Below are 21175 nucleotides of genomic sequence, written 5' to 3'. Positions count from 1 at the left end.
TCCCGGCTGGGTCGCAGTCTGTGCAGAATCTGCACGTTCTCCCCATGTCTGCGTGGGTTTCCTCCGGGTGCTCCGATTTCCTCCCACAGTCCAAAGATGTGCAGGTTAGGTGGATTGGCCATGATAAATTGCCCTTGGTGTCCAAAAAGGTAAGATGGGGTTATTGGGTTACAGGAATAGGGTGGAAGTGAGGGCTTAAGTGGGTCGGTGCAGACTCTTTCTGTACTGTATGTTCTATGTGCTGCCGCCACTGTCCCCATACCCTCGGGGCTTCCAGTACTACCGGGTTTGTGGAGTACCTTGCTGGTGAGAACGGCAGAGGTGCCGTTAACAGTGCCCCTAAACCCCTGCCCCTACATGAGGCTGCTTCCACCCACTCTCAAACCGACCCCTCCCCCACTACCCACTTCCTGACCATCGCTATATTCGCTGCCCAATAATAATTTATAACATACAGTGCAGAAGGAGGCCATTTGGCCCATCATGTCTGCACTGATCTACTTAAGCCCTCACTTCCACCCTTTCCCTGTAACCCAATAACCCTCCTAACCTTTTTGGACACTAAGGGCAATTTAGCATGGCCAATCCACCTATTCGGATTCACCATTCGGAAGAGCCAGCCCTCTCCTCCGCCTTCCATGCCCCCGCTCCAGCACCTTCTTCACCTGTGGGGTTTTACCCGCCCAAACAAATTCCGAGATCACCGTGTTTACTTTTCAAAGAAACGCCTTGGGGATAAAAATTGGAAGGCTCTGAAAGACAAACAGAAACCTCAGGAGAACTGTCATTTTCACTGTCTGTACCCACCCCGCCAATGACAGCAGGAGCGCACCCCACCTCCGAAAGTCCCCCCTCATCTGTTCTACCAACCGACCCAAATTCAGTTTATACAGCTGCTCCCACTCCCGTGCCACCTAAATACCCAAATACTGAAAGCTCCCCCCTACCAACTTGAATGGCATCTCCCCCAATCTCTTCTCCTGCCCCTCACCTGAATCGCAAAGACGTTGCTCTTGCCCATTTTCAATTTATACCATGAAAACCGACCAAATTCCTCCAATATGAAGGAAGTATTTTAATTGACATGCAAACTGTTCTCAAATAGACCTGAGACCTACCTTCTCCTGCTCAAAAATATCAAAGTTTGGAGAAATAGATCTTTCAATTTAGCAGAGTGACACCATTCACTGAGAGCAGGCACTCAAAAGTTTCCCAATGAGTTTCCTACCGTCATTCAACCATTCTTCGTTGCGGATTAGCAAGGCGTTTTGAGCCAGTGGAATATACATTTTCTCAAACAGCCTGCAATAAATGTAAATGGGTATGAGAGGGAGGTTTTTTCTGCAAAGTCTCCTGGGAGAGGGACATAAACACCAAGTGTTCCTTAGCAACCAGAGCAGCCCATATAACACCAGAAGGGAATGGGGAAGATTCGTGCCGTGTTGTAAAACGCTCTTGTACTCGCAAGTGTCAAAAATCATTTTAGAATAGCGTTAAAAGTTCTTGCTCCCGCGGTAGTGCCCCAATCCCAGCATTTTTAGGAATTGCCCCCAGTGGGAGGGTGAGTGATGGAGGGAGCTCAGTCTACAGCAGACGTGTCTGTGGAGAGGACACTGGCCCTGATCAAACCCGACGCCATTGACAACGCGGACGAAATCGAAGAGATCATTCTCCGATCCGGATTCACCATTCTTCAAGTAAGCTGTGTGGCTTGAACCGAGTAATGTCTGGTATCATTGTCTACAATGCAACTTTTACAGCCCAATACTGTCAATTAGAATTCAATTTTAATGTTTTACAGCATTGCTAGTTTCAGTTGTGGGGTGGTGGATTTCTGTGTTTGATCATTTTTTTAAAAGCTGCGTTCAGTTTACCATTATCAATTTTGTTTCACTGGTTATCGTGTATGTTGTTGAATATCAAAAAACACAGAAGAAAGTAGTGCCATAGGGTACAGTGGTATGGCCCACACGTTCAAACAGTGATGATAAAACAGCATCTGTTTTTACTTGCCAAAGATGAGTTTTGTTCGAAATCGGAGTTGAGGGAAAAGGGGATAGTTTACACATGTTGCTGTTTACAAACCCTTCACAAATTTAAATTTGCAAGAAGTACATCATGAGTGGGAGAAAAAACATAAATTTGTTTGTAGATTTGGAATACTCAATTATTTTTTTTCCCCAATTAAGAGGCAGTTTAGCGTGGCCAATCCACCTACCCTGCACATCTTTGGGTTGTGGGGCTGAGACCCATGCAAACATGGGGAGAATGTGGAAACTCCACACGGACGATAACCCAGGGCCGGGATCAAACCTGGGTCCCCGGCACTGTGAGGGAATAGCGCTAACTGCTGCGCCACTGTGCAGCCCAGGAAAAGCCATATATTAATAAGTATTTTTAAAATGTGAATTAATCTGAACTTTTCCCCATTGCAGAAACGGAAAGTAGTGTTGAGTCCAGAGCTCTGCAGTGATATTTATGCTGCGCATTATGGAAAAATGTTCTTTCCCAGTTTAACAGCATTCATGAGTTCTGGACCAATTATGGCCATGGTTATTGTCAGACATCAAGCAGTAGCTTACTGGAGAGACTTGATTGGACCTGCAAATAGTGTAAATGCAAAAGAAACACATCCAGGCAGGTGAGTGATCTCAGACATTAGTGTGTGGGGGGCAAATCTATGTCCCATCATGGTGCCAATACCCCATAAGGTCACAATTGTGTCCTTCACTAACTATGGTGGAGCTTCTTTGTGGGAGTTGTGGGGTGTAATTTATATCTAACCTATCAGTTGGGAAGTAAAATGGGTGGCTGACCTGATCTTTCCCACTGAGTAAAGCATAGGTTGTTAAGATTTATTCTCTGCCCATCTGAAATCAGCAATGAGTGGGCAAAAGGCAAACATCATACTCGCACTATTGCTTCACAACGCCAGGGTCCCAGGTTCAATTCCCGCTTGGGTCACTGACTGCGGAGTCTGCACATTCTCCCTGTGTCTGCGTGGGATTCCTCCGGGTGCTCCGATTTCCTCCCACAAAGTCCCAAAGAGGTGCTTGTTAAATTGGACGTTCTGAATTCTCCCTCTTTGTACTCAATTAGGCGCTGGAGTGTGGTGACTGGGGGATTTTCACGGTAACGTCATTGCAATGTTAATGTAAGCCTACTTGTAGCAAGAATAAAGATTATTATTATATTCTCAATTGATGCAGACTAGGTTTGATGTCCCATATGGCTAATTCTGTGAATTTTAAATCAAAGCTTTTGACATTAGGAGGTGGAAGCTTTATTATAACAATTGAGCAGCTTCCATTAATACACTTAATACATTTTATTTTTAAAATTGGTGTTAAGACTGCTGCAGTTTTACTTCTAAAAATGCCAGTGAATTGTATATTTCCTTTGACCTGCTTCTGCCTATTCCAGTTTAAGAGCTCTATATGGGACGGATGAGCTGAGGAATGCTGTACATGGTAGTGAGACCACTTCTGCTGCAGAGAGGGAAATTCGGTTAATTTTTCCTGATGGTAAGTCTTTAATCTAATTGATAGAATTGATCCATGCGACACTCCACTGGTAACAGATTACCAATTTAAAAATGCCCCATTTATGCCCACTCTGCTTCCTGCCCATTAGCCAATCCTCATTCCTGGGGGAGAAATATGGATTGGAGCGGGGGGGGGGGGGGGGGGGGGGGGGGGGAGATATTTAGATATCTGCAGATCCGGGATTTTGTCAGGCTTCCCGATAGTGCCGGCCTCGCCCCATTGTTGAAGGAGGTATTGACGATAGGTGGTGTCGCCGATTTTATGGGAAGATTTGGGTGGGGGGGGGGGTAGTGAAGGTTTATGGGAAGATTCTTGGGGGGGGTGAAGGTATCATTGGAGGAGATTAAAGCTAAGTGGGAGGAAGAGTTGGGGGAGGGTATGGAGGACGGGCTGTGGTGTGAGCTGGTCCTGAGGGTAAACACCACAAACTCGTGCGCGAGGTTGGGGCTGATACAGTTGAAGGTGGTATCTAGGGCGCACCGCACGTGGGCGAGGATGAGCCGACTCTTTAAGGGGGTGGAGGATGTGTGTGAGTGCTGTGGGAGGGACCCCACAAACCATGTTCCTATATTTTGGTCCTGCCTGAAACTGAGGGGTATTAGAGGGACGTCTTTAAGATCATCTTGGGGGTGGTGCTTGTGAGGTTTGAACCAGTGCCCCAAGAAGCCATTTTCGGGGTGTCGGACCAGCCTTGGTTGCAGACTGGTGTGGGGGCAGATGTCTTAACCTTCGCCTCGCTGATTGCCCAAACGTGTGACCTGTTGGGGTTGAGGTCAGCTTCTCCGCTCTGTGTCACGGCTTGGCAGGGGGACCTGCTGGAATGTTTGACGCTTGAGAAGGTAATGTTTGAGTTGAGGGGGAGGATAGAAGGGTTATACAAATCATGGACTTTATTTATCCTACACTTTCAAGAATTGGATGCCATTGAACATTAGGGTGGTGGGGGATGAGGGGGGAGTTGAATGTATTGTTTATTGTTTACCATGTAGGGGATGACCGTGGATTCTCTTTTTTTTTGGTATTTGGGATGTTGGGGTGATGTTTGGGTGTGTATGTTGAAGGGGATGCTGGTTGGGGATTGCTATTGTATTTGTTATTGTCTTTCATTGGGTGTATATTTGATGAAAAAGTGGAAAATGAGGATAATAAAAATATTTTAAAATATATATATATATATTGACAGGTGCTGTTTGCCCAATTCCAACTGCGCAGGATGCAATAACATACCTGAGCAAATTTGTAAATCCTACATTGTTGTCTGGACTGACCGAACTCTGCAAACAGAAACCCGCAGACCCTATTGTAAGTACTTTTCAGTTAGTAAATCTTATACATTTTATGTACACATTAAATCCTTACTAAGTCATTCTTGCTTACATTAAATATGGTTTTTCATTACTATTGTTAAAGTGGACAGAGGGAATAATTTTCAATTTGTGTCCTGTTGAAATGGACGTTCTAATGCTGGATGTTTTAACAGCTGGAGGGTTTGCATTACTTCGATCTGAGCGGCTTTGTAATATATGAATTTTCAGAATGGTGCTTCCATCTGCTACATGATGCACAAGCAATAACTCCACACTGTCTGTTCCTGTTGTCAGCCATGCAGATTTAGTGTGCAGGAAAGGGAGGGAACATTTGTAGAGTATCACATTGCCAGCATCTCACATGCAGTTCCTCATGACATTGCAAATGTATTGAAAGCTGCTTGTTAGTCCTCAATGTGAGAGAATTGTGCACAGTGGAAGGTGAAAACGTATGTTGTGACTGGCTTCAATCAATTAATCAGAAACTTTTTGTTAATTGTGCTTACTATCCAGGGGCCCAGTTGAAAAGTGATTATGTTGGCCTCATTATAGTTTTGTACAGTTGCAATGTGCAACTCTTAGTGTAATCTGGACATATTTTTATTGAAGCAAGCCATGCAAGTTATTTTGCATGCGAGACATTCGAGTGCTCAATTAAAAAATTGAATAAGCTTTAAATTGGAACAACGGCCGGCATGGTGGCTCAGTGGTTGGCACTGCTGCCTCACGGTGCCGAGGATCCAGGTTCGACCCCAGGTCACTGTCTGTGTGGAGTTTACACATTCTCCCGTGCCTGCGTTTGTTTCGCCCCCACAACCCAGAGATGTGCAGGGTAGGTGGATTGGCCACGATAAATTGCCCCTTAATTTATAAAAAGCTTTATGTTGGAAGTGATATTTCTCTCTTTGGTTGTTTATCTTTTACAATCACTATTGCATCTTGCTTGCCAGTTGCCCTCTGCTGCTGTGAATATTCTTACAATCACTACTGCATTGTCATAAATTTTGTGCGGTTCAGTATCAATTTATGAAGTAACCCCAACATTTTACAGATTTATTCCCAGTTTTTGTGGTGCATATCCTGTAATGTACAGTTGGGAACATTTACATTAAAGTACTGTTCATCATTGAAGTGAATTAATTCTTAATTGTGCGACTTTTCCCTGATGGACTGAAAGCCATCTCTCTAAACTGACTCACTACAAAGGTTTAAGCGAAAGCTGCTTTTGGCACTTTCATCTAGTTAATGGTTACATGGGCCTAAATCACCAAATTGACCATATTTACTAATAGACAATCTAATGCTGGGAGGCGGGAGGGGCGGCATGGTGGCACAGTGGTTAGCACTGCTACCTCACTGCGCCAAGGATCCTGGTTCGATCACAGCCCCAGGTCACTGTGTGGAGTTTGCACGTTCTCCCCGTGTCTGCGTGGGCCTCATTCCCAACAACCCAAACATGTGCAAGGCAGGTGGATTGGCCACGCTAAATTGTCCCTTAATTTGGAAAAAAAGAATTGGGTACTCTAAATTTTTTTTAAAAATCAAGTAGAGGGAGATAGAGTCTGATCTAACCCCAAATGGGAAAATCCATGCTAAAACATAGCGGAAACTGCACCACTTACCATTGAAATGCATCATATTAATGTCCATGAGTAGTAACTATGATTTAAAAAGATTGAAGTTCATTTAATCTTTTAGATGTCATTTTATATATTGTGTTCTTTTACAGACCTGGCTCGCAGATTGGCTAATTGCAAACAATCCCAACAAACCAAACATTCATGAAGATCTGATAAAAGAGCCATAAATATGGCAACGCTGACAGCCAGAAGGACCCACAGTTGTTGAAAAAGTGAAATCCAGCTACAACTTTCAGAAAATATGCACTGTCACTTAACCAATGCAAACAACTGGCTTTGAGTTTTAATACTTTCAAAATATCTGAGGTGGTTGCTATTTTGATATGAAATTGGAAATAAGGTTATGGGTATTTTTTTTGTTGTCAAAGGATACAATCACCAAGCATCTGCTCGCTGATCAAAAAAGGATGAGACATTAATTTTTATGTTAAATGTTGTTGCTTCCATGTCCTTTTTTTCTTGGAAAGTTCAATGGTTGGAAAGCTGAGAACAATTAGGATGTTATGTGCTGGTATACTTTACAAGCATCAACAGGTCTTGAAGGAGATTGTTGCATTACCTCCAGTTTCTATTTGATGACTAAATGTTGCACGTTTTACTATGGGCGTAAAACGCGTTTATTGGAGTGTATTAACACGCCTCCGAGTTCGACGTGTGCTTAACACTACTAGGCTCTGTTCTATGTAATTATTTAGCTCTGGAGTCGCCAGTTGCCGTATAGGCAACGTCACAAGTATCTCAAGGTCAAGTTCAAAGTAATAAAGACGATACACCGATTAGTAAAGTTCAAACGATCAATATTTATTATACAGTTATAATAAATACTCATGCACACACTAAGAGACTAAGCTATAACTAAACTTAAGTGAACAGAATACTTATCTAACAGGAACAGGCAAGGTCAGAGAACGAGGCCTTCGTCCTGGTTTGGTACTGCAGCCTTCAGCAAGCGTTCTGGTACTTGGGAGTCTAGTGGGCTTGGATCGCGTAGCGAGCGTTGAACTTACGGTTTCGGCGGCTGGTGCTCAACGGCTGGAGTCAGGATGCAAGATGTCAGTCAGAGCCGGAGCACGAGTTTAACAGACCGGGCTCTGTGGGGAATTTGCTTTTATACCCCTCTCTAATGTCCTTGCCCCCTTCTAGGCGGGCTCTACCTTTCGGTACCGATTGGAACGTTTCCAAACGGCTACCTTCGAAATCCTCCAATGCGGGGCTTCCCTCGATGTTGGGGGGTGGTTTCGATATTCGTTACTCTGGTGCCATCCTGTCTGCTCCACCAATTAAGTGCTACATTGAGATGGAAATGTTGCCATTGTGTGTGCCTGGATCTGGGCCGCCTCATCAGAATGTTAAGCGCTTTGCCATTAACACCTTTGGCTTGGAGATCTGCACCTGGCCAGAAAACTGGTTTGCTGCTTGCAAAATGCTAATTAGTTGAGAGCAGGCTGTTTGTTCTCACTAAACAGGCTTTCCCTGCTGTCTTCCATTTTAGTTTGGCTCAGTGTCCATTTTGCGTGGCCAGCATGGCTACATTCCCTCCTTGTGATCCTCACAATCATACTATTGTGAAGGATCACCTATGTACTTTGCCTTCCTTGTGTTCTGACCTCTTGCCAGTTCCTGTTCTACTCTGTTCTTAAACTATGGGAAGAAGAGAAAAAATTTTTAACTAACATTTCTACTTGGCCCTATGTCAAAGGGACATGCATTACTACAACTGGGAACCTCTACCTATCACTATTAACCTTAACCTTAACTTAACATTTCATCACTCTAAAATCTTAACCATTCACACCACAACATCACACTTCCCAACTCGGCAGTCGAGTATGGACAATATAATACATGGCTGAATTTTATTTACAGAGTGTTGTAATCAGTGAGGGGTTGAGGGTTTGGTGGAATGCGAAGATGGGGGATTGAACTCTATAGATGGGTGAGGTGCTGGAACGAGAGGCTCTCCTCTTCCATTTCCTCAACCTGAGGGTCTGCACTAGTATGATGAGGATCGCGATCACCAACAGTGATTCGATTATATAGGACATGGAGTACCACGTCATGAATTTAGTACACCAGGTCTGAACCTTGCTGATCAGAGCTGAGCACTGGGGGTTTGCTGTAATTGAAACATTTACGGTGGGGGTTGTGGGGGAAACGTGTCTTGTTTCCACACATATACATATGACATTAAACAGTAATAAGTGGGCTTCCATCATTTTGCTGTTCTTCTTCTTTCTCTTCCTTCTTCCTCCGGTATTGACAATCCTGGCTTCGACCTCTGTCTCGTCCTTTGAAACCTTTGGGATCAAGCACAGTATCTGTCAATACACAGTTTAAGACCTTTACTTGTTAGTGCATCTGTCTTTCAAAACCCAATTGACCCTTTAAAATGACTGGCTAAGTCACACCCTGTGACTCCCCTCATTTTTGTTTTCAAAAAGCGAATTTAAAGACCAGCATACACCTAACAATCCTTCCTTCTGCGAGCCGTCTCGCAGGCTTTGCTGATTTACCATCCGAATGTTCCCGGATGTAAATAGCATGTGGGATGGCGGCCGAAGGGCTACCTAACGTAAAATGAAAACAAACTTTGAAACAAACATCCGAATGAGTTGCGTATGGGCCGCTACGGGTACGAGTTGGATGGGATCCCCGGGTAGGGCGTGCTGTGCCATACCCGAGCTTGGCTGACCAAGGGTTGGTTCTCAGACAGGGCGGGTCCTCAGTGCCGTTTGTCCACTGCCTGAGTAACCTGGAAAGAAACGGGTACGAATGTATTTACCATGACTTGCAGCCTCTATTTCGCCGAATAGAGGGGCACCTAAAAAACCAAGGGAGCCAAGATGCTCCAACTGAGGACATCACTGAAGTTCTCAGAGATATCTGCGGACAAGCTATTTGGCGTGTGGCCTTACAACTTTGGAAAAGATCTCCAATCAAACCGAAGTTCTCAAAAGTTTCGGCAGACAAGCTAACGTGTATGTGAGGTGGTCACAATCTTTTCAGCTGAAAAGAAGATGTCCATCCTCCAGCTGAACAATGTACAATCCTGAGACAAACAAACATAAAACGAAGACAAACATACGTGCAGGTTCCATCAGAAAGGACATCGTTTCCCTCAAACGATTCCTATCTTACATCATCTGGACACCTCACTTTGATTCTGCCTCTGTGAACAGGGTCACAAAGGGGTTGCCGTGTCGGGATTCAGACATTGCGTCGTCCTGCTCTCCCGGATCCCACACCCTTGTGTGGATCAGGCATGCTATTTTGGAATTGTGTGACCGGGGGTCACTCTCGTCATTGCGGACAAGTCTGTAGGAATTGTCCCTGTGCCATTGTGTAGTGTCGAGTGTGTTGTCGGGGTAGTCGGGGTCGGGTGGTGGTTCTGGATATTTGAGGTAAGTGACTTCCATGGGGTCACTGTAGTCGGGGTCGTAGCTGGTGCAGTGTGGGCTATATGGCTGTGTGCTGTCGCTGTCTTCAGAGTCAGTGTCTGTCCTACTGTCTCTGCTGTGGCAGCTTGTGGGCGTGTCGGGGCGTGGTCTGTAGTGGTCTGTGGGCGGAGTCGTGGGCGAGTCCGTTGATGAACTGGTCTGTGAGGGGGATGGTGGAAAAGTGTTTCTGGTGGGCGGGGTGAAGTGTTCTGCTGCATCCAGCAGGACATGGTGAGCATGGTTGGCCTGTGTTCCATATGCCTTTAACTGGTTTATATGGAACCACGCGGTCTTCCCATTAGGATATTTGATCCTGTAAACGGAGGGGCTAATTTTGTCCGAAATTGAGTAGGGACCGGAATATTTTGGAGCCAAAAAACTGCTGGGGTTATAAACAGATAACATTACCTGTTGCCCAACCTGGAATTCTGTGGTGTGTACGGTCTTATTGAAACAGGCAGTACGTTGCTGTCGGCGTTTCCCTAGCTGGACTGCGGCTGCGAGCTGTGCAGACCTCACAGTCTCAACTAGATCTTTAACTGCCTTTTCATGTGTGAGGGCCGTCACTTCGGGGCTTGTCATGTCCAGTCCTAAAAGGAATTCTGTACCTTTCATAGGGCGTCCGGTCATGAGTGTATGTGGTGTGTATCCTGTAGATGTGGAGACAGTGTTCCTTATGAACATGAGTGCAAAGGGGAGCACTGAATCCCATGTGGAATTATTCTCTTGAACCATTTTCCTGAGGGTCGTTTTTAGGGTCCGATTCATGCGCTCCACAATCCCGCTGGACTGTGGATGATACGCAATATGGAAGTTTTGTTTGATACCGAATATTGTCAGGACGTTCCTCATGACCCGTCCTGTAAAGTGAGACCCCTGGTCCGAATCGATACTTCGGGGTAAACCCCATCTCGTGAAGATGTGGTGGGTCAGGATCTTTGCAGCTGTCTTAGCTGTGTTTGTTCGTGAGGGAAATGCCTCTACCCATTTGGTAAAGGTATCTATCACCACCAGAACGTATTTATAGCCATTCCGACAAGGGGGCAATGGACCTATAAAATCGATCTGGAGGTTTGTCCAAGGGCCGTTAACTGGGCGAGTATGCCGAAGTTGTGCTTTCTTAGAATACCGCGCCGGGTTATTCTGAGCACAAATCAGGCAATTCTCAATGTAATGTGTGACATCAGTCCTGAGATTAGGCCACCAACAGAGTTGCCTGAGGTGCCTCGTTGTTGCATCAATTCCCTGATGCCCGTGTCCGTCATGGAACAAGGCAATCATCTGATTCCTGTCCTGCTTCGGGACCACATAAAGTTGGTCCTTAATGATCACACCCTCATGTGTGGTCAGTGTGTGTTTAAAGTGCTCGTACGCAGGCACAAAGTTTCCCTTGAAAACCTCCCTGAGGTCTCCGTCCTGTTTCTGTGCTGCTACGAGATCTTTAACCTCTGTTTGTGAGACTTGTACTGCGCTCACAGGGGCGCTAGCTGGTGCGCTAGCTGGGGGGGTCCATAAGTGTCCTCTCCTGGAACCTGCCTTAGCCAATGCATCGGCTTTTACATTCCCAGGGGGTGATGACCTATGGTGGCTGCGAACTTTTATAATGCCGAAGGTCCTGTCCTTCGCTTTCTCTAGGATATGCTGGAGTAAGGGGGCTGATGGAAGGGGTTTTCCGTCTGCGGAGACAAAACCTCGTGTCCTCCACAGGGGCAGAAAATCTGTTAGGCTATTGCATACATATAAGCTGTCTGAATATATGTCTGCTGGGCTGGGGAAAGAATCGGGGTGGTCCACTATATACGCTATGGCTGCTAGCTCTGCTGCCTGCGCGCCTAAGTGACCAGGTAACTTCAGAGCTATCTCTTCGAGAGCGCGCCCCTGCGCGTCCTCTACATAGATGCCGCATCCTGTGATACGTTCACCATTTAAAACTGTGGAGGAACCGTCTACATAAATCCTCAAGGGTCCACACGTGTTTGTGGGCTGGGGGCTTTGTTTTGGGTTCCCTATCTTCCTGGGGGGTGTTTTTGCTAAAAAGGGTCCTGTGTTATGCAGGGGAGCTACAATTTCACAGTCATGGGGCTGTCCGGGGTATTGGAGGTTGTCTGCTAAGTATGTGTGTGTGCGTGTTCGTTTTACTGTAATGTCCCGTCCTTGTAAAAGTAGGGTCCACCTAGCTGCCCTAATCTGGCTAACTGAACCGTCCTTCAGTCGACCGTCTAGTAGTAGCTGTGTGGGTGTGTGTTCGGTTAGAATGGTGATGGGGTTTAGTCCGGTTATGTATGAAAAGTACTGTACTGCCCAGAAGACAGCAAGGAGGTGCCTCTCACAGGCTGAAAATCCTTGTTCTACTGGGTCTAACAGTCGGGAGGCATAAGCCACTGGTCTTAGCTGCTCGTGCCGTTCCTGAAGCAACACGGCCGAGAGGGTCAGATCTGTGCTAGCTACCTCGATTGCGTACGGGGAAAGTTGGTCGGGGACTAGCAGCGCGGGTGCTGCACTAAGGGCTCGTTTCAACTCTTCCACAGCGCCTGTATGCTGCGGAAGCCATTCCCAGGGGGCTCCTTTCTTAAGGAGGTCTGAAAGTGGGGCGGCTTTTGTCGCGAATCCGTCGATGTGGTTCCGACAATAGCCAACCAGTCCTAAAAACGACCGGAGGGCTGAAACATTCTGGGGAAGGGGCAATTTGACAATCGAATCAATTCTTTTGAATTCGATCTCGCGTTTGCCGTGCGTGATGACTGATCCCAAATACATCACTTTACTTTCCAATATTTGGGTCTTTTTCGGGTTAACTTTACAGCCAATTTCAGTCAAGAGTTCCAGGAGTTCGGCCAGAAGCGAAATGTGCTCTGCCTTTGTGTCTGTCTGCAGTAGTAGGTCGTCTACATACTGTACCAGACATTCGGGTCGGGAAAATTTCTCTAATCCACTTGCCAGCTGTCGGTGGAAAATGGAGGGGGAATTGTGGAATCCTTGTGGGAGGCATGTCCACGTGTACTGCTGAGTTTTGAAAGTGAATGCGAATTTGTATTGGCACGCTTTTGCCAATGGTATGGACCAGAATCCGTTACTGATATCCAATACCGTGAAGTACTTGGCGTTGAGACCCTGCTTGAGCATGGTCTCGGGACTAGTAGCTACCGTTGGGGCTACTGCGGGGGTTACTTTGTTGAGTTCCCGATAATCGATGGTCAGACGCCATGATCCATCGGGCTTCCTCACTGGCCAAATAGGGGCATTGTTGGTGGAGGCTACCGTTCTCAGTACACCTTGGTCCAACAGGCTACCTATAACTTTTTCTATTTCCACCTCTGCTTCAAGGGGAAATCTATATTGCTTTTGCGGTCGGGGGTCCTGTCCGGTAACATGAACTTGTCCAGTCATTCTGCCACAGTCATGACGGTGACTTGCAAATGCTGTCCTGTGTTTGTTTAGTAGGGCCTTAATTTGTCTGTCGGTGTGGAGCGTAGTCAGGTCGAATGAGTACTCTCCCACTGCGCTAATCCGATTAGCGTAGTCTCCTACTGTGAGGGTGGCTGGGGCTCTGTCTGATCTAGCCATTCGCCAGACACACTGGTTCACTGGGTCGAACGACAAGCTGTGAGCGTTCATAAAATCTATCCCCAGGATGTGCTCTGCTGTCCGGGGAAGATTTACTAGAACTACGGGGTGTCTTGTGGAAATGTTCCCTAGCTGGATCGCTACGGGTGCTGTGATATGTCCCTGCTGCGAGTGTCCGGTGAACCCGCTAAGTGTAATGGTGGAGGTGGTCGGCCACGTGTCTGCGTGTGCCGTGGTTGTGGAGTTAATGGTGGTGCGGGATCCTCCTGTGTCCCACAGTAACTCTATGGGCTTCCCTTTGACTTTTGCTGTGACTACGGGCCTCCCTGATGAGTCCCATAGTGTGTCACAGACCCAAGTGGGGGAGCCCGAACACCGTCAGTTCGTCTCGTCCACATTGGTGGGTCCTGACTGTACTGCTACATTGTGGATGGGTTTTGCCTTACTGCGGTTCAGAGTGCCTGTCTGCTGGCCTCTCTGAGATCGCTGGGGTGCATTACACTCTTTTGCCCAATGCCCTAACTGTCCACAGTTATAGCATTCCTGTCCTTTCTGTTGTGGGCTGCTCTTGCCTTCATTTACCCATGCGGGCTTCTGGTGCTCTCTGACTGCTTGGATATCTGCAGCAGCCTGAGCCTCTTCTGGGGATCTAACTTTTCCTTTTGCCTGAAGCGATTGCTCCCAAGCGCGGGACAATCTTTTCAGGACCCATTTTTCGTTATGGGCCTCTTCTGAGGGGTCGTAGCTATTGCAAGCGCTCTGTCCTGCTTCTGTTGCGTGTGAGATAATTGTGCGCGTCCACTTAACCATGTTTTCACGGGTTAAATGCGCTCTATCTAACTGTCCGAAAACGGCGCTGAAATGAATCCACAGCCTTCCTGCGAATGCTGTGGGGTGTTCGGATCTCTTCTGCCTGCACTTATTCAATCCTTCTACGGGGTCACCTCTATTGTACCCGATGGCATCTAAAATGGCGGTGTGCATCTCCTCTAGGCTGCCTCCTGCCACGTTCTGTGGGTCGGGGAGGGCTGCTACTACGCTCTGGTCTAAACTCAGCACGGTGAGCTTAACCTGCTCTCTCTCATCCAGGCCGTACATGGTAGCCTGCTGTTTTACTTTAGCGAAAAACTGGTGGGGGTCTGCGGTGGGGAGGAACGGAGTGATCTTTTCACAAGCGTCCCTTAGCTGGGTTACTGTTAAAGGGGTGGTGTAAGTTATGTCTGGGGCGCCTTCGGATTCGGCTTTTCTCTGTGTGGTTACGGGATTCATGGGTGCGGTTATGGTCTGAGCTGTGGGGGGTTGGGGTGCCTGTCGTTTCTGCTGAGCTGCGGGCGCACATGTTCCCTGAACATAACGCTGCGCTGTCTCGCTTAATTCCTGCCAATCTGGGGCATTTTCCCCATCTAACTGAGCTCCAAAGGTGCTTTGGAAGCCATTCTGCACCGAAAGCAGAGATTGCAGTTCCGCAATCTGTTTCCTGCATTTCGCGTGGTCAACTGTGCTTTGTCTTTGTTCGGTCGCTGCAGCATGGAGTGCTCTCAAAGCTGCTTTGAGATCAGAACATTGCCTCTGCAATGCCTCCACCTGCTTTTCCGATTCCTGTCTTATCAGAACGGCACGTTGCACGTCCTGATAGGCTTTCTCATACTGGGTCTGGGAACTGCTCAGATGAGCTAGACAAGACTGATGAGCCCTTTTGGCATCATCCACCTCTCTATCCTTCTCTGCCAACTTCCCTTTTAATTCCAGGTTTTCTTTCTCGACGTCCCTGACATCGACCTTACTCATCCTATTCCTCTCTTCTAAATCTGTCCGGAGCGTCCTGATGACCTCCTCTGCGCCTCGCAACTGTGCCAAGCAGGACACAATCGCCATCGGCTTGCGTGCTTTACCTAAATTCTTTTTGTGTATTTGAGAGAGGTTCTCCCACCAAGTATGACCTATACTCCCGGGACCTGTCTCCTCATTTGCACAAAACTCTTTCCAAAGGGGCCATCCCTTTCCTTGTAAATATTTGCGGAGTTCCAGCTCCCACGTGGGACACTGGCCTACCCTGCTACTGCTGCTGGTCGCTGCGACCACAAACCTTTCTGGGTCCATCAGACGTTCCATTGCCTGCATGGCCATTTCCTCTGACTCTCTTTTTATAATTTGGAACAGGGGGTTGCTGGGGTAGTGTTTCGAGAAAAGGGTACGGCTTACGCTATTTTCCGTTAACAAAACTACCGAAAGTTTGTCGCAACAAAAAGCTTTCAGTTTTACCTTACAGCCCTGTTAGTACGCATGCACTAAACACACTTCCGAATTTCGCTTATTATTTTGAACACCTTGAATACTTGTGATCTCTTTCTTTCTCTGCAATTTGGAGTTCTAATTCAAATTTCAGGGTCCTGGACACTGTGGTGTTTCCACTTACAACAGGGTCCCGGCGGAGTCGCCACTAAATGTTGCATGTTTTACTATGGGCGTAAAACGCGTTTATTGGAGTGTATTAACACGCCTCCGAGTTCGACGTGTGCTTAACACTACTAGGCTCTGTTCTATGTAATTATTTAGCTCTGGAGTCGCCAGTTGCCGTATAAGCAACGTCACAAGTATCTCAAGGTCAAGTTCAAAGTAATAAAGACGATACACCGATTAGTAAAGTTCAAACGATCAATATTTATTATACAGTTATAATAAATACTCATGCACACACTAAGAGACTAAGCTATAACTAAACTTAAGTGAACAGAATACTTATCTAACAGGAACAGGCAAGGTCAGAGAACGAGGCCTTCGTCCTGGTTTGGTACTGCAGCCTTCAGCAAGCGTTCTGGTACTTGGGAGTCTAGTGGGCTTGGATCGCGTAGCGAGCGTTGAACTTACGGTTTCGGCGGCTGGTGCTCAACGGCTGGAGTCAGGATGCAAGATGTCAGTCAGAGCCGGAGCACGAGTTTAACAGACCGGGCTCTGTGGGGAATTTGCTTTTATACCCCTCTCTAATGTCCTTGCCCCCTTCTAGGCGGGCTCTACCTTTCGGTACTGATTGGAACGTTTCCAAACGGCTACCTTCGAAATCCTCCAATGCGGGGCTTCCCTCGATGTTGGGGGGTGGTTTCGATATTCGTTACTCTGGTGCCATCCTGTCTGCTCCACCAATTAAGTGCTACATTGAGATGGAAATGTTGCCATTGTGTGTGCCTGGATCTGGGCCGCCTCATCAGAATGTTAAGCGCTTTGCCATTAACACCTTTGGCTTGGAGATCTGCACCTGGCCAGAAAACTGGTTTGCTGCTTGCAAAATGCTAATTAGTTGAGAGCAGGCTGTTTGTTCTCACTAAACAGGCTTTCCCTGCTGTCTTCCATTTTAGTTTGGCTCAGTGTCCATTTTGCGTGGCCAGCATGGCTACAATAGAATCATAGAAACTTGCAGCACAGAAGGTGGCCATTCACCCCATTAAGCGTGTGCTTTCTCTTTGAAAGATCAGTCATGTTTATTTGCACTTGCCTGTTTTGGTCTGTAATACTAAGTTCATTGTCCCCCAAGTACATGCCCAATATCCTTTAAAACTATTTATGAATTCAGTTCCACATTCATAGAATCTTAGATTCCCTACAGTGCAGAAGGAGGCCATTTGGCTCATCGAGTCTGCAGTGACCCTCTGAAAGAGCACCCTATTGCCGCAACCCCATCCAATCTGCAGAGCCCTGGACACTGGGGGCAATTGATCATGGCCTGTCCATCTAAACTGCACATATCTGGACTGGGAGTAAACTGGAGCACCCCAAGGAAACCCGCACAGACACGGTGAGAACGTGCAGACTCTACACAGTCACCCAAGGCTGGAATAGAACCCAGCCCCCAGGTGTTCCTTGTGTTCCAGATTCCGAAAACTAAGCCAAGACATTTTCCTTCTTGTTCCTCGAGATCTAATTTCCAATACATTTGTTCCAAAGAGAGCAGCCCAAACGTTTCCAACCTGTCTTCATAAGTGAAGGTCCTCTGCCAAATTTCTATGCCTTTACGTCTTTCCTGAAATGTGGTACTCAGAATTGTCCAGTAATTGAGAAAAGGTTGATGCTGATCCGTTTGCTTTTATATTCCAGAAACGCATAAAGTATCATTCTTCCCCTGGCACCTTTTAAGGATGTATGTATAAAAGCTCATCTACACTTTCCAAACTGATGTCATAGGATATGGTTTTTTTGAGTGCTAATTTAATTGTTTGAGTGTGATGAACACCGTTTGTATATCAACTTCTTATAATTTGTTCCGTATTATGATCCCATTCTTCGGATCCCCTTCATAATTTTATTACTGACGCAAAAGTAATGTGTGCTTGTTGCTAATTCATCAACCAGTGGAAGTAATTATTTGAATACTTTCTGTTGGATTTACCTCTTAATCATATTTTTATTTGTTATAATTTAAACATTACACTTTTTTTCCAATTATGGGGCAATTTAGCGTGGCCAATCCACTTACCCTGCACATCTTTGGGTTGTGGAGGTGAGACCCACGCAGACATGGGGAGAATGTGCAAATCACCAGATCACTGTCCTTGTGGCTGGGATTGAACCTGGGCCCTTGGTGCCATGAGGCAGCGATGCCCTTTTAATCATCTTTGCTCCAACTAACACATCAATAAAGTTTTTCTTCAGAACTATGTCCTCACAAATCTGGTATAATCCGACTGAGCATCCATTACATCCTTCACATAACTCCCTGATATCATTTCTATTATGGAGTATCCAAACTCTATGCGGTATTCTATCTGTGGAAGACAGATGCTAGACTGGGCTCCTCCACCATTGAGGATTGGGATAGCTGTGAGACTGGGACTGTGGCAGGTAGTGAGGAAACCAACAGGAGGAAGAAACATACTTGACCTCATCCTCACAAACCTACCTTCTGCAGATGCATCTGTTGATAATGACCACCACACAATCCTTGTGGAGACAAAGTCCCGTCTTCACATTCAGGATACCGTCCATCGTGTTGTATGGCACTACCACCATACTAAATAGGATAGACTTCGAACAGATCTAGCAACTCATGAGGCACTGTGGGACATCAGCAGCAGCAGAACTGTACTGAACCACGATTTGTAACCTCATGGCCTGGCATGTCTCCCACTCTGCCATTACCACCAACTCAGTGGATCAACCCTGGTTCAATGAAAAGTGCAGGATTGCGTGCAAGGAGTAGCATCAGGCATATCTAAAAATGAGATGTCAATCTGGTGAAGCTACAACACGTGCCAAACAGCATAAGCAGCAAGTAATAGACAGAGCTAAGCAATTCCGCAATCAACGGGTCCGATCTAAGCTTTGCAGACCTGACGCATCCAGATGGTGAATGGTGGTGGACATTTAAATGACTCACTGGAGGAGGAGGCTCAACAAGTATCCCCATCCTCAATGATGGAGGAGCCCAGAAAATCAGTGCATAAGGTAATATTAAAGCATTTGCAACACTCTTCAGCTAGAAGTATCGAATGGATGATCCATCTTGACCGCCTCCAGAGGTCTCCAGCATCTCATATGCCCGTCTCCAGCCTATTCAATTCACTCATGTGGTATCCAAAAATGGCCAAAGGCACTGGACAATTATTAGTAAAGCAATACAAGGGGTTATTAACACCGTTATCAAGCGGCACTTCCTCAGCAAAAACCAGCTCACGGACTCTCAGTTTGGGTTCTGTCAGGGTCACTCAGCTCCTGACCGCATTATAGCCTTGATTCAAACATGGACAAAAGAGCTGAATGCCAGAGGTGAGGATAAAGGGTCATTCCTTTAACAAGGCAGCATTTTACTGAGTTTGGCATCAAGGAGCACTAGCTCAACTGGGATCAATGGGAATCGGGCGGAGGGGAAAACTTTCCGCTGGTTGGAGGTGTACCTTGCACAGCGAAAGATGGTTGGTGTGATTGCAGATCTATCATCTCAGCTCCAGGACATCACTTCAGGAGTTCCTGATAGGCCAAACCATCTTCAACTGCTTCATCGATGACCTTCCTTCCATTATAAGGTCAGTAATGGGGATGTTCGCTGATGACTGCACAATGTTCAGCACCATTCGCGACTCCTCAGAAACTGACACAGTCCATGTTCAAATGCAGCAAGACTTGGACAATATTCAGGCTTGGGCTGACAAGTGGCAAATTACATTTGCAAGTGCCAGGCAATGACTATCTCCAACAAGAGTGTGTCTAACCATCAACCTTGACATTCAATGGGATCAGGGCCGGCCCAAGGCACCGGCAACTCGGGCAGTCGCCCAGGGCGCCATGTGCTAGGGGGCGCCAGACTCGGGTCCCGCGCATGCGCAGTTGGGCCGGTGCCAACCAGCGCATGCGCGGTGGCCGCCCTCCCCCAGGGCGGCCCCCTCCGTCCTCTCCCCCCCCTCGGCCCGCCCCGCCCCTCGGTCCCGCCCCCGCGCCTCGGCCCCCCCCCCCCCCGCCTCGACCCCGCCCCGCCTCGCCCCCCCCCCCCCCCCCGAAGGGCGGCGAAGTTCAGCTTGCCCGGGGCGCCAGCAACCCTAGGGCCGGCGCTGAATGGGATTATCATCGCTGAATCTCCCACAATCAACATTCTGGGGGTTACAATGTATTATCTACAAGATGCACAGCATTTTTCCAAACCCATGATTACTACCATCCAGAAGGACAAGAGCGGCAGATACCTGGGAACATCACCACCTGTACGTTCCCCTGCAAGCCACCCGACATCCTGATTTGGAAATTGCCATTTCTTCACTGTCGCTGGGTCAAAATCCTGGAATTCCCTCCCTAACTGCGAGTGTACCTACACTCAGGGACTGCAGCAGTTCTAAGAAGGCAGCTAACTATCACCTGAAGGGTATCTAGGAATGGGAAATAAATGCTGGCCTAGCCAGAAACATCCACATCCGTGAATGAATTTTTAGAAATGTTCCATCTCAATCTCCTCCTGAGGTCTGCACCATTACAAAATCCAGTATTCAGCCAATTCAATTACTTCCAGGTGATATCAAGAACAGCTGAAGACACAGGATATGACAAACGCTACGGACTTTGGCAATATTCTGTCTGTGGTGCTGAAATTTTGCCCTCTAGAACTAGCCGAGCCATTAACCTGGATAGTCCACACGGCAATAAAGTGAAAAATGTGTTTGTCCTGTCCACAATATGCAGGACAAATCCAATCTGGCCAGTTACTATAGCATCCATCTAAAGTCTACTCTGATGGTGTTTTCAACGGAGCTATCAAGTGGCACTTACCCAGCAACAACCTTCCCACCAATGCTCCGTTTTGAACCAAACATGAACAAAAATGCTGAATTCCTGGGATGATGCAAGAGTGACTGCCCTTCATTTAATAGTGTGGCCTCGAGGAGCCCCATTAAAATTGAAGTCAGTGGGAATTGGGGAAATCTCCATTGGCTGGCATTATATGCAGCACAGATCTGGAATCATATGATGGTTAGAGGTCAATCATTTTAACCTCAGGACATTGTTCCAGGAGTTCCTTAGTCCAGTCCAGTGTCCTAAGCCCAACCATCTTTACTTGCTTCATCAATGACTTTCCATCATAGGACCAGAAGTGGGAGGTTCTGCTGATGATTGCAGTGTTGGGTTCCATTCATAACACCACTTACTGAAGAAGGTCTTGCCAGCATGCAGCAAGACCAGGAAAACATTCAGACTTGGGCTGATAA

The 21175-nt window shown here is 46.9% G+C and overlaps 1 protein-coding gene across 1 annotated transcript; it reads left to right on the top strand.

Moving 5' to 3' along the window:
• The first annotated feature begins 578 nt into the window (after positions 1–578).
• nme5 (NME/NM23 family member 5) lies at positions 579–7223 on the top strand. The gene is made up of 5 exons (XM_038795765.1): positions 579–1697; positions 2436–2641; positions 3424–3524; positions 4729–4847; positions 6582–7223. The coding sequence occupies exons 1-5, from the start codon at positions 1569–1571 to the stop codon at positions 6657–6659; spliced, it is 633 nt and encodes a 210-aa protein (XP_038651693.1). The 5' UTR covers positions 579–1568; the 3' UTR covers positions 6660–7223.
• Positions 7224–21175: the final 13952 nt, after the last annotated feature.

This window comes from Scyliorhinus canicula, chromosome 4, assembly GCF_902713615.1.
Source record: "Scyliorhinus canicula chromosome 4, sScyCan1.1, whole genome shotgun sequence".
Classification (NCBI taxonomy): Eukaryota; Metazoa; Chordata; class Chondrichthyes; order Carcharhiniformes; family Scyliorhinidae; genus Scyliorhinus; species Scyliorhinus canicula.
The sequence above is the reverse complement of the archived record's forward strand: the minus strand, read 5'-3'. Positions and strand labels throughout refer to the sequence as shown.

What these genes read in the sequence shown, in the direction of transcription:
- nme5 (XM_038795765.1), top strand. Translation starts at nt 1,569, where the DNA reads ATGGAGGGAGCTCAGTCTACAGCAGACGTGTCTGTGGAGAGGACACTG. An exon ending in AAAGAAACACATCCAGGCAG is followed by an intron (nt 2,642 to 3,423) that starts GTGAGTGATCTC and finishes TGCCTATTCCAG; the next exon opens with TTTAAGAGCTCTATATGGGA. An exon ending in TCGGTTAATTTTTCCTGATG is followed by an intron (nt 3,525 to 4,728) that starts GTAAGTCTTTAA and finishes ATATATTGACAG; the next exon opens with GTGCTGTTTGCCCAATTCCA.